We start from the raw sequence: 13559 nt of genomic DNA, 5'->3' as shown, positions 1-13559 counted from the left end.
ACAGGCTATAGCAATTCAACATACGCTCATAGTAACAACTTCACATACCTTTCTGTGACCAACACATCAGCAACACTTTCCCTAGAAATAAAATATAGGAACATTGCATGAAAGGTATGATCTGTTGCTTTGTGTCACTCACTTTGGGATAAAAAAGGGTTCATTTATATATTTATTATAAGTACTTTTAAAGCACCATCAATTTATGCAGCACTTTACATACACTATATATTGTACATTCACATTAGTCCCTGCCCTCAAGGAGCTTACAATCTAAGGTCCCTAACTCACATTCATACATACACCTACTATCTGAAAAAAACATTAGCATACCCCAGAATCAACATTAGAAGATAGAATGAGATGCTGGGTATGAAAGCAGAATTAATATCTTAGTATGTAAGAAGTCATATGTCCTCAATCTATTTCTTCCCTGGAAACACTCCGAGACCCTTTCTTGATACCAATAATTAAATCTATTGTCACGAGTTTACTAATGCATTGGAGCACTGAAGCCATCAATTGGTATTTGCAAGACACTGATTCAAAACCTGTCTGGGTTAGGTCTATTGGCTCTTTGCTTTTTAATGCATCAAGGCATTGTTTATATACAAGTGGAAAACTTTCCTTCTTAGCTTTGTAGATATGTTTCGGAATGCATAAGAGGGCTTCTCCAAAAACAGTACAAACCATTGCAAGATCTGCCTCCTGGCACGTTTTGGCAAAATTGTTAAGATGATGATGCAATAAAATTTCAAACACTCCCCCACTTGGTAATACTAGTCCGATATTTGCATACCCATTTGTAGATATAGCCTGCTTACGTGATATGACATGTGCAGGCAATTTTGCTCTGGATTTACAATTCACTGAACATCTTAACCTTTGTGCAGGTTCTGCTTCCACAGCTTGCTGAAGGCTTTGTTCTAACTGATTTAAACACATATGAATACCTGTACATAACTGGGAACATGTTCTTAAGCTAGTTGTTGCTTCTGGTAATGTCGGTTCTGAAAGGTCTCCTGGTATATTGTGTGTGCAGTGCATAGGAGTGTATTGATCCGTTCTTTGCAGATGGGAATCACAGCAGTCTGAGTCATTCTGGCAATTGCTACAAGTTACTCTTTGTTCTTCCACTGACACTCTTCTATTGGATAAACAAAAGTCTGGGTTATTTAGTGGCTGTTCCCAACTGGCATCTACTGGCTGGAATAACTGTTTAAGCATTTTAAAAGCACCATGAAAAGAAGAAGCAATCTGCTCACTCAGACCTCTGACAGGCCCATACAACACAATGCTGTGTGGCTTGAAGGCCAATGAACCACTGAAAACAAGATGTACACACTTTTTGTCACCAATTAAAACGGGCTGACAAGTCTTTACCAGAAAAGTGTTATTCTGAAGATGATCACTGAGTGCTGTAGACACTGAAGTCACCCCAGCGGCTGTGCAAAGCAGATCAATCTCTTCTGTTGGTATACATTCTACTATAGATATGCTATGCAGTCTAGCATAGAAAGAAACCACTTCATGTTGTTTAACAACTGATAATATCAGCTTGATCTTATTATTCTGAAATTGCTTCATTATATTTTCAGTTCTTTGCTCCAAATGCTGCTGGGAAATCTGTAGCTGAATCGGTGAGGAAACAACAAAGCCTATGCCTGATGCAGAAAGAGACTGATGGATTTGATCTGTGACTATAAGCGTTTGCAGGTCTCCCTCTGCTGGGCAGTATACAGAAAAATCTCGGTGAAGTAGCAGGCCTGGCAGAATCCTGGAATTTTCAATTGGAAATCCTGGAGCTTGTGTGTGAAGCTCAGAAAAGAATTTGTCCACAAAGCTGACTACTTCCAGAATGTCACGAGCACAAAATAAACATTTAAATAGATAATCACAGGCCAGTCTACTAAGGAACCCCTGGTTGTTGGAAGTATTTCTTCCACAAAAGTATGTATCCAGTGTTTGTTGCAAAGATGTTCTGCACAATGTAACATTTCCTGTCTGGTTTGTGTACATGGAAAGAAAGTGTGGTCTTAGGCACTTTTTTATGATGGGCTCCAGAACTGTGCTCTGTAAAATCAACAGCATATTGCTTAATCTTCTTAACACGTGACATTTACTTTTAGATTTCAATTTCCCTGCCGAATTCCCAGATAAAAGTAGGTCCTCATTTTTATCAGTTGATTTCTGGATTTCTCGGAGGAAAGCACACAGCAGTAAAACAAATGACTTCACACCATCTCCAGTGACACTATAATGCTTAGAGGCACAGTTCACAATTATTCTAAGAAAAAAACAAAATCAAAACAGGTAACTTTGCATTTTGTTTTTGTATGTGAATAATGAGTTCTTCTTTATAAAATAATATAGAAATAATTCAAATGGCCAACAATACAGAACACAGTATAAGGGTACAGTGCATCTGGAAAGTATTCACTTTTTTCTTGTTCCAAAATGGGATTAAATTAATTATTTTCCTCAAAATTCTACAAAACAATACCCCACAATGACAATGTGAAAGAAGTTTGTTTGAAATCTTTGGAAATTTAATAAAAAAAAAAAATCACATGTTCATTAGTATTCTCAGCCTTTGCCATGACACTTAAAATTGAGCTCAAGAATATCCTGTTTCCACTGATCACCCTTGAGGTGTTTCTACAACTTAACTGGAGTCCACCTGTGGTAAATTCCTGTCTATATAAAAAGGTCCCAGAGTTAGCAGTGCACGTCAGAGCAAAGTGAGAACAAGTCATGAAGTTCAAAAGCATTGTCTTTAGACCTCCGATATAGGATTGTATCAAAGCACAGATCTGGGGAAGAGTACAGAAGTTTTTCTGCCGCACTGAATGTCCCAATGAGTACAGTAGCCTCTATCATTGGTAAATGGAAGAAGTTTGGAACCACCAGGACTCTTCCTAGAGTGTGCCGCCGGGCCAAACTGAGTGATCGGGGAAGAAGCACCTTAACAACCATCTCTGCAGCACTCCACCAATCAGGCCTGTACGGTAGAGTGGCCAGACAGAAGCCACTCCTCAGTAAAAGGCACGACAGCCTGCCTGGTGTTTGCCAAAAGGCACCTGAAGGACTCTCAGACCATGAGAATCAAAATTCTCTGGTCTGATGAAACAAAAATGTAACTCTTTGGCCTGAATGGCAAGTGTCATGTCTGGAGGAAACCAGGCACCGCTCATCACCTGGCCAATACCATCCCTACAGTGAAGCGTGGTGTTGGAAGCATCATGCTATGGGGGATGTTTTTCAGCAGCAGGGACTGGGAGACTAGTCAGGATCAAGGGAAAGATGAATGCAGCAATGTACAGAGATACCATTCATTTTCATCCATAATGAAAACCTGCTCCAGAGCGCTCTGGACTTCAGACTGAGGCGAAGGTTCATCTTCCAATAGGACAACGCTCCCAAGCACACAGCCAAGATAACAAAGGAGTGGCTACAAGACAATTCTGTGAATGTCCTTGAGTGGCCCAGCAAGAGCCCAGACTTGAACCTGATTGAACATCTCTGGAGAAATCTGAAAATGGCTGTGCCCTGACGCACCCCATCCATCCTGATGGAGCTTGAGAGTTCCTGCAAAGAATAATGGGAGAAATTGCCCACAAATAGGTGTGCCAAGCTTGTAGCAACTTACTCAAAAAGACTTGAGGCTGTAATTGGTGCCAAAGATGCTTCAACAAAGTATTGAGCAAAAGCTGTGAATACTTATGTAGATGGGATTTTTGTTTTTTTATTTTGAATACATTTGCAAAGATTGCAAACAAGCTTATTTCACATTGTCATTATGGGGTATTGTTTGTAGAATTTTGAAGAAAAAAGTGAAGCGCTGTGAATACTTTCCGGATGCACTGTATGTGAAATAAAAGGGTTTTTCCCTTTTATAGATTCTGCTAGATTAAAGTGGAACTTTAGTCAGAAAATTAAGTCCTGCTAGATCACTTCATGCTGGCCCCTTTTACAGGTATAGCTATGCAAAACGTTAAAAATAAGTGCCTATACTTTTTAAAATCCAGTAATACACTGTCTCACCCTGCTCTGCACATGCTCAATTGTTCTCTACTTTGAGGAACTGCTGAATTTGTAGAGGTTGATCTGCTGACATCCTAAGAGCGGAATGTAAGAAGAAGCATTACACCCACGATCAGCAGATGCAGGAGTCATGCAGGAGTCCTGCAGACTTTTCAGTGTATCTGTTTGATCGTACCTCATGTGGGCAGACAGATACACACAGACAGGAAGAATTAATGAACTACCAGAGTGCTCAAAAGCACCCTGGTAGTTCTTTGAAATTACAAGTCGACACTCGGGACTTGTAGTTTCCCATTCACAGAGGACTGTAAATGAATGACGTGGCTCGATGGGCGGATCCCCACAAGGCCACATTTTTTTTCAAACAGTGACAGTGGGGGCGCCCAGAGAAGATGCCCGCCCACTGTCACTGAGGTGGGGGGGGGGGTGTCTGCAGCTGCTGGAACATATACAATCTTGGTAGAACATGTAGCAAGTTCCAAAAGGTGAAATTATCCTTTAAACCCTCCTATCCTTTACAGCCAAGGTAGCTGCTTCTGTTTGATCTGGATCTGCCATGGTGCTGCGCGTGTGATCAGTTATGACACCAGCTATTTGATGGTTTGACAGTTTGGTTGAGGATTCAACCAAATGTGACAGTTAGCAAACCCAGCATTCCAGGAAGGGAACTGTTTTTTTAAACTTAAAGCGGAGTTCCAGCCATTTACTCACCTCTCCAATGGTCCAGCGATGCGGCCGCCCGAAGCCTCGATCCTCTCCCTCGGCGCCGGCATCACTGCTGTGGGCACCCGGCTGTTACAGTTTGCGGCTTCACAGCCGGGTACCCACTGCACATGCGCGAGTTGCGCTGCGCGCCGTGATTGGCCGGCAATCTTCTGGGACCTCTGACGCAGGCGGCGCTCCGAGCGGAAGTGGGAGCGGGTACCTGTCAAAACTAGGTACCCGCTCCCCCCCCCCCCCCAAAAATGACATGCCAAATGTGGCATGTCGGGGGGTCAGGACTCCCTAAAGCGGAAGTTCCACTTTTGGGTGGAACTCCGCTTTAAATTGATGGGTTTAGTTCTGCTTTATGATTTACTGCAGTTCAGGGGCTCTGGGCTTCAACAAAATGGCAGCCTCCAGAAAGAAGAAACAGAAACAATGCTGGAGGCAATTCACAAAACACACTATTTTGGTAGCATAACAATTAATGTGGAATGTATGTTCCTGCTAAAGAACATTATTTTTTGATAAGTTGTTATGGGTAAAGTACTTACCCATACTTTAAAGTAGTTTCTACTCTCACCCTCTCCCCACTATAACATCACCCACCTTGCAACAGGGTGATCCAATAAGAGATACTCAAGTATTCTTTTTCCATCTTTGGTAATGATAAGCTCTCCAGTGGATTTAATAAAGAGAACCTGCCCCCCATCTGGACCAAAACAGCGACATATAGTTTTCTCCAATGATCCAGCCACTTGTAGAATTTTAGATATGTCCAAATGCTTTGTATGCTGCAGCATTTTTTCCTGTCAAAACAAGAAAAATAGGTTATATATATCCAATTTAAAGCTGAAGTTTAGCAACTTTTTTTTTTTTGGGATACAGTACTAAATGCATTAGTTGTGTGTAATTGTTTGTATCCCATATCCTGTAGGCTGCTGCTTCTTGTAACAAACTATCCTTCATGTTCCCTACACAGCCCCTTAGCAGCTATCTGGTGTATGGGTTGAGAGCAGCCGCTGCTTGAGTGAAGAGTTTTGCCACTCACCCACCCCTTTCTGCCCTTTCCGTCATTCAGAGACTCACAATGCATTGTGTTAAATGGAGATGAAATTTTTAAAAAATGACAAAATCCCCCTGCCTAGTCACAGAACGTGTTGCATTGTGGGAGAATATTGGAAAAGGTCTCAGAATGGTAGAGAGTGCAGGAGAATCAGCATGACATCCGGGCAACAATGTAGAATGGGGAGCCAGCAGTGGTACCCCCTGTTTCTCTCAGCAAAGGGCCCATTTAGATCCATCCATTGTGGTGTGCTGCAGTAAATTGTGAATTATATATGTTAGAGCATTGTATAGTCGAAACAACTAATCGATTATGAAAATAGTTGCCAACTATTTTCATAAATCGATTAGTTGGCCTGCATACAGAATGCATTATTTGTTTACATATGAAGTACACCATCCATACAGGTCAGTAAGTGCCTGAGAACTTGTGAATGTGAATGTGTGGGGAGCAATGCCTCATGGGACATGTAGTCCTGGGAAAGGAACTTTTACCAGTATTGTGCATTATATTTAAAATGATCCTATCCATGGGAAAAAAGCTTTTAGTACTACTTTAATATAAAAGATTTAGATCTCCCTTCCACCCTTCATATAGCTTCATGTTTGACTCCTACTTAAAATGTCCATATATCCTACTTCTGGGTGTATTTAGTTTTAGCTATATGATATATAAAACTTTTTACTGTTTCACAGTATAAAGTAACCCCTTATAGTTGCGATTATCTGCTCTTTTTGTACTATAAAGGGCTAATTTTAGTTATTTTAACCCCATTATGACAGGCGATACAAAAAAAAAAAAAATGCTACTGCTACTAAACATTTTAGGCCTTGTTCCCACCTATGTGTTTTTTTGCAGAAACGCACTACAGTTCATTTAACATGGTTTCCTATGGGACACATTCACATCTATGCTCTTTTTAGCCGCTTTGATCTGGAAAGGGTCAAGGACTTTTTCAACCCAAAACGGTTTTTCTTTTTTGCTTTTTTTGGTTTAATAGACTTCAATGGAGATGCTGCAGAAGAGCCTGTAGTGTGTCTTTACAGCTATTTGCGTTTTTTAACCTCTTTACCACTAGCCACTGTGCTGCTACTGCGGCACAGTGGCTCGTTATCGTCTAGCGACGTAGACCTACGTCACTAGACTCCTCCCCCTTTTCATTCACAGCGGGAGTCGGGCCAGGGGAGGAGCGGCGGCGATCGCCGCTGCTCTGCCCCGATCGTCGGGGAATCCAGTTTGGAGATGTGTAAACAGAGCGGGCGGATCTCCTAAGTGACAGGGAGTGACAGATCGGAGTGTTCAGTATAGCTGAACATCCGATCTGTCCCTGGCTCACTCAGTCACCTCCCCCCACACAGGTTAGTAAGCACCAGGCATACATTAACCCCTCCCTCTCCAATAAAATTAACCCCTTCCCTGCCAGTGTCATTTTTACAGTAACAGTACATATATATAGCACTGATTACTGCAGTAATGTCACTGGTACCCCCAAAAGTGTCAAAAATGTCAGTCAAGGGTCCGATCTGTCCGCCGCAATGTCGCAGTCCCGCAAAAAAAAAAAAAAAAAAAAAATCGCAGATCGCCGCCATTACTCGTTAAAAAACACCAAAAATGACAGAAATCTTTCCCTTAATTAGTAAACGCAATAACTTTTGCGCAAACCAATCAAAATACACTTATTGCGATTTTTTTTTACCAAACATAGGTAGCAGAAAACAAATTAGCCGAAAATGTAAAAAAAAAAATGTTTTTTACATCTTTTTTGAGGGGAATTTCATATAAAAAAAATTTAAAAATATTGTTATTTTTTCAAAATAAACGCTCTTTTTTTGTTTATAGCGCAAAAAGTAAAAATCGCACAGGTGATCAAACACCACCAAAAGAAAGCTCTGTTTGTGGGAAAAAAAAGGACGTAAATTTCGTTTGGGTACGGCGTCGCACGACTGCGCAATTGTCAGTTAAAGTTGCACAGCGCCGAATCGCAAAAAGTGGCCCAGACGTAAGACAGCAAAATGCTCTAGTGGTAAAGTGGTTAATCTGTCCAATAAAAAAAATCATAGAAAATGCAAAACGCAAATCACAGCTAAATCGCGTGTGCAAAAAACACAGAACAAAAAGCACTGCAGAAACTGATCAAAAGCAAACTGCATAGGTGTGAACCGAGCCTTATGCTGACCATATACATATCGATTTTCAGATGAGAATATTCATGCAAAAAATCTTTGAACATTCGCTGAATATAGAAGATATTGAAGATAGTTTGAAAATTTCACTTGCTTTTAACATTCAGTTTTAAAATGAATGTAATTTCTAAACGAGAACCACATACACTGAAAATTCCTGTGACCAAGAAGTTTTCTATTCTGCTCCTTCAAATTTTCCCAACACTGTGGTCGAAAACAAAATGCCAATTTGACCCCACTAACGATTATAAAATCAAATAAACGTTCTCAAAATGAAAATTTTTTTGAAGAAAGACACTTCTTTTGTATCGCCAGCATAAAAGACAGCAGGCGAAGGAGCTTTTATCAAGCCACCTGCCTATGACAAGGGAGTGTTATACATAATATATTACAGTTCTGTCTGAAAATCGGCAAAACAGTCTTAATTTTTTTTTCTTCTTTAACCACTTGCCTACAGTGCACTTTCACCCCCTTCCTGCCCAGACCGATTTTCAGCTTTCAGCGCTCTCACACTTTGACTGAGAATTACTCAGTCATGCAACACTGTACCCATACAAAAATTGTGTCCTTTTTTTCACACAAATAGAGCTTTCTTTTGATGGTATTTGATCAATACTGGGTTTTTTATTTTTTGTGCTATAAATAAAAAAAGACTGAAAATATCGTGAAAAAACGAATTTTTCTTTGTTTCTGTCATAAAATTTTGCAAATTAGTCATTTTTCTTCACAAATTTTGGCCAAAATTTATACTGCTACTTATCTTTGGTAAAAATAACCTAAGTAAGTGTACATTATTTGGTCTTTGTGAAAGTTATAGAGTCCACAAGCTATGGTGCGAATCATTGAAAATTGATCACACTTGCTCACACCTGATGTACTGAAGGCCTATCTCATTTCTTGAGACACTAAAAAGTCAGGAAAGTACAAATACCCCCCAAATGACCCCTTTTTGGAAAGTAGACATTCCAAGGTATTTAATAAGGGGCATGGAGAGTTTTTTGAAGTTGTCATTTTTTCCCACAACTCTTTGCAAAATGAAGATTTTTTTTTTTTTTTTTTTTTTTTTTTACAAATTGCCATATTAACAGGTTATTTATCTCACACAGCACATGTATACTTGCAACTACACCCCAAAACACATTCTACTACTCCTCCTGAGTATGGCGATACCACATGTGTGAGACTTTTTCACAGCCTGGCCACATACAGAGGCCTAACATTCAAGTAGCAGCGTCCGGCATTCTAGGAGCACAAATTACACATATAATTTCCTGACAACCTATCGCACTTTTGAAGGCCCTGGAGCACCAGGACAATGGAAACCCCCATAAAATGACCCCATTTTGGAAAGCAAACAGCCCAACGTATAATTTTTGAGGCATAATGAGTCTTTTGAATATGTCATTTTTTTCCACAAGTTTTTGGAAAATGTGGAAAGAAAATGAAAACACATTTTTTTTTACACAAAGCTGTCCATTTATGCAATATTTCTAACACATAGCATGTACATAACAAAAATTGCACCCCAAAATACATTCTGCTATTCCTCCTGAGTATGGCGATACCACATGTGTAACACTTTTTCACAGCCTGGCCACATACATAGGCCTAACATCCAAGTAGCGCTTTACACAAAGTTGTCCATTTATCCACTTTAAGACCGGGCCTATTTTTGACACTTGGTGTTTACAAGCTAAAATCATTTTTTTTGCTAGAAAATTACTTGGAACCCCCAAACATTATATATTTTTTTTTAGCAGAGACCCTAGAGAATAAAATGGAGATCGTTGCAATATTTTTTATCACACCATATTTGCGCAGCAGTCTTCCAGATGCGATTTTTTTGAAAAAAATTAACTTTTTTGAACTAAAAAATTAGAAAACAGTAAATTTAGCACAATTTTTTTCCATAATGTGAAAGATAATATTACGCCGAGTAATTAGATACCCAACATGTCATGCTTCAAAATTGCGCATGCTCACAGAATGGTGCCAAACATTGGTACTTAAAAATCCCCATAGGCAACATTTTAAAAATTTCTGCAGGTTACTAGCTTAGAGTTACAGAGGAGGTCTAGGGCTCAAATTATTGCTCTCGCTCTAACGATCGCGGCGATACCTCACATGTATGGTTTGAACATCGTTTACATATGTGGGCGGGAATTGCGTATGCGTTTGCTTCTGCGCGCGAGCTAACGGGGACAGGGCGCTTTAATTTTTTTTTTTTTTTTTTTTTCCTATTTATTTTATTTATTATTTTTTTATTTTTACACAGTTTAAAAAAAAAAATGTTTTGATCATTTTTATTCCTATTACAAGGAATGTAAACATCCCTTGTAATAGAAATAGGCATGACAGGTCCTCTTTATTGTGAGATCTGGGGTCAAAAAGACCTCACACCTCACAACTACACTAAAAAAGAAAAGAAAAAAAAAAAATTGTTGAAAGAGGAAAAAAAAAAAAGAAAAAAAAAAAAGCGGCCCTTTAAACCGGTTGCTAGGCAACGTCTTTTGACGTAGCTCCGGTCCTCCAAGACCATAGAGTTGAGTGAGGGCCATCTTGCCCTCACTCGACTTCCTGTCTCTGAGGATCCGGGACCGGATAGTTTTCCCCGCTGCCGGCTGGTCCGGTAAGCTGGGAAAACGTCTGGGACGCGGCAGGAGGGGGGGGGCACCTCTTCCCCTGCACCGTAAGGGTAATTCCGCGGCGAATCCGCCACTGGGACCACCCTTATCTGAAAGCCGACCGCCCGCCGTTTCAAAAAATACCGGGGTTATGGGGGCTATCTGCTGCCATAACCCCAGTATTTAGCTTTTAATGGCCGACGCATATAGTCGTTAGGCGATCAGTAAGTGATTGCATGTATATGGCAAACAGGTGACGATGACTGATGGGGTGACAGGTGACAATGACTGATGGGGTGACAGGTGACAATGACTGATGGGGTGACAGGTGACGATGACTGATGGGGTGACAGGTGACGATGACTGATGGGGTGACAGGTGACGATGACTGATGAGGTGACAGGTGACGATGATTGATGAGGTGACAAGTGACAATGATTGATGGGGTGACAGATGACAATCACTGACGGGGTGACATGTGACGATGATTGATGGGGTGACAAGTGAGGATCACTGATGGGGTGTCAAGTGACGATGATTGATAGGGTGACAGATGACGGTGACTGATGGGGTGACAGGTGACGATGACTGATGGGGTGACAGGTGACGGTGATTGATGGGGTGACAGGTGACGGGCGATGGTCACTGATGGGTGACAGGTGACGGGCGATGGTCACTGATGGGTGACAGGTGACGGGCGATGGTGCACGGCGGTACTGATGGTAGTCTCTGGTGACCGGTGAACTTTAGGCTATGTTCACATGTGAGCGTAGCGATCACGGGCAGAATCACTGCGATTCTGCCCGCGATCCAGAAATCATTGCAAATGGCGGGACGCCTGTGCGTTGCCCGTGATTTGCAATAGCACCCCAAACGCTGTGCGATGTTGCTGCGATTTCCGCCTGCCGAATTGAGGTAACATCACGCAAACAACGCATGACGCCCCAAAGAAGCTCTTGTACCTTTTTTGGGCGTCATGCGTTGTTTGCGCGATGTTACCGCGATTCGGCAGGCGGAAATGGTGGCAACATCGCACAGCGTTTGGGGTGCTATTGCAAAAAACGGGCAACGCACAGGCGTCCCGCAATTTGCAATGATTTCCGGATCGCGGGCAGAATCGCGGTGATTCTGCCTGCGATCGCTGCGCTCACATGTGAACGTTATGGGTGTCAATTTCTGGGCACTGATGAGGTGACTGTTGGGTGACAGGTGACATTGGGGGGGGCTGAGGAGTGTGTGGGGGGACCTTTATTAGTGTGACTTCTACTTTTACATGTGTACAGAGCAGTAACTCACTATTTCTAGCTCTTCTCCCCTCATACTGGAAGCTGTATGAGGAGAGAAGAGCTAGTAACACTGAGTTACTGCTCTTTGTTTACATTTTCTGATCGGCTGTGAATGGATTCACAGCCGATCACATAGTAAACAGTCACTGTCAGTGACTGTTTACTACCGCCGGTGACAGCTGTGTTCCTACGGAACACAGTGCCACCGACATGACCGCGCTGCGCGCTCCCGATCGCGCATGCGCGGTCATCTCCCGGCCGCCTCCATTGTGATCGGCTGTGTCATTGGAACACAGCCGATCACGTGGGAAACAGCCACGCCCAGTGGCTGTTTCCCCCCTGCCGGTGACGGGGGGTGTCCCGGGGACACCCCGACACCGGCAGTGCACGGCGGCGCGCCCGCGATCGCGCGCCTGCCGTGCATTTCCTGGGTCACGTCATATGACGTCCGCCCAGGATAATAGCCGCACCGTCCCGCCGTCATATGACGGCGGGCGGGCGGTAAGTGGTTAAATAAAAAAATTTGATCTCAGAGTCTGATATTTACCTGATTCAACCTCTAACAGTATTATACAGTATATCTCTTTTGTCTGTTATTCTCAGTGTGGATTAAAGATTTTGCTCCCTAACCATATAGTTGGTTATTTATATTTAACACTGCATATAGATATTTAAGAATAAATTGCCTTTTTCTTTTTTTTTTTAACTTTACATATTAACTAAATTATACACCACACTTTTTTTAAGGTTATTATCCGATTAATCGAAAAAATAAATCGGCCAACTAATCGATTTTAAAAATAATTGTTAGTTGCAGCCCTAGTGCATTGAGGTGCTGTTTTATTTCAAGTGCATCCACAGCATTACGGCAAAGCATCTTGAACATTTATGCACCACAGCACACCACGATGAATGGTAATACACTAATGTTTGTTGCAGTGCACTGCATCGGAAAAAATGTGCAGGTCCATATTTTGGTGCATTGGCAGTCCAATCAAATGTTTACTAACACACTGCAACAGTTTGAATTGCCCTTAAGATCAAAACTTCATTACTTTTTGGAGACAATATGGAAAAAAGCCAGGGGGGTCCCACTGGGGTGATTTACCTTCACTGCACTGTACACAAAACAGGAAGTAAGCAGAAATATCTGAAAGTGAGGAAAATACACTCTTAAAGGATCAGTTCATCTTTCAGAACATGTTATGGGGTATCTTCTCCCTGCACCTGTTGTCACCTTTTGAAAATAGCACAGCCATGTAGGGCGCCACCCACACGGCCATGTCATTTATTTACAGCGATCTGTGAATGCAAGAACTACAATTACTGTCAACCATTGCAGCTTGTAGGTTTCTATGAACTGCAAGGGTGCTGATGACCAGCACTTTCATAGTTCATTCACAAGCCCAGCAGCTTGTAAACATCACCTGTATCAAAATAGACATATGATTAAATGTTTAGTAAACAACTGAAACATTAATACAAAATAATAAAAAAACAAAAAAAACAAACAAACACACATTGTTTTCTTAACTTATTTTTTTATTAATAGATAGAGGCTATTTTTTTATTAATGTTTTTCTTGCTCAAATGTTTTTTTTAAAGTTAAAGAATAAACCTAGGGCTGGGCGATTTTGCCTAAAAAAAAAAAATC

General features: G+C 41.4%; 1 protein-coding gene across 1 annotated transcript; it reads right to left on the bottom strand.

The window, feature by feature from the left end:
* Positions 1-322: 322 nt before the first annotated feature.
* BBS10 (Bardet-Biedl syndrome 10) lies at positions 323-5549 on the bottom strand (the record flags this gene model as incomplete). Its single annotated transcript, XM_082256605.1, has 2 exons — positions 323-2287; positions 5356-5549. 2 exons carry the CDS (start codon positions 5547-5549, stop codon positions 418-420), a joined length of 2064 nt encoding a protein of 687 aa, XP_082112731.1. The 3' UTR covers positions 323-417.
* Positions 5550-13559: the final 8010 nt, after the last annotated feature.

This window comes from Pelophylax lessonae (assembly GCF_965119305.1).
Source record: "Pelophylax lessonae genome assembly, chromosome: 4".
NCBI classification, from domain to species: Eukaryota; Metazoa; Chordata; class Amphibia; order Anura; family Ranidae; genus Pelophylax; species Pelophylax lessonae.
Note: the sequence above shows the minus strand (reverse complement) of the source record. Positions and strands in the feature narration are given on the sequence as shown.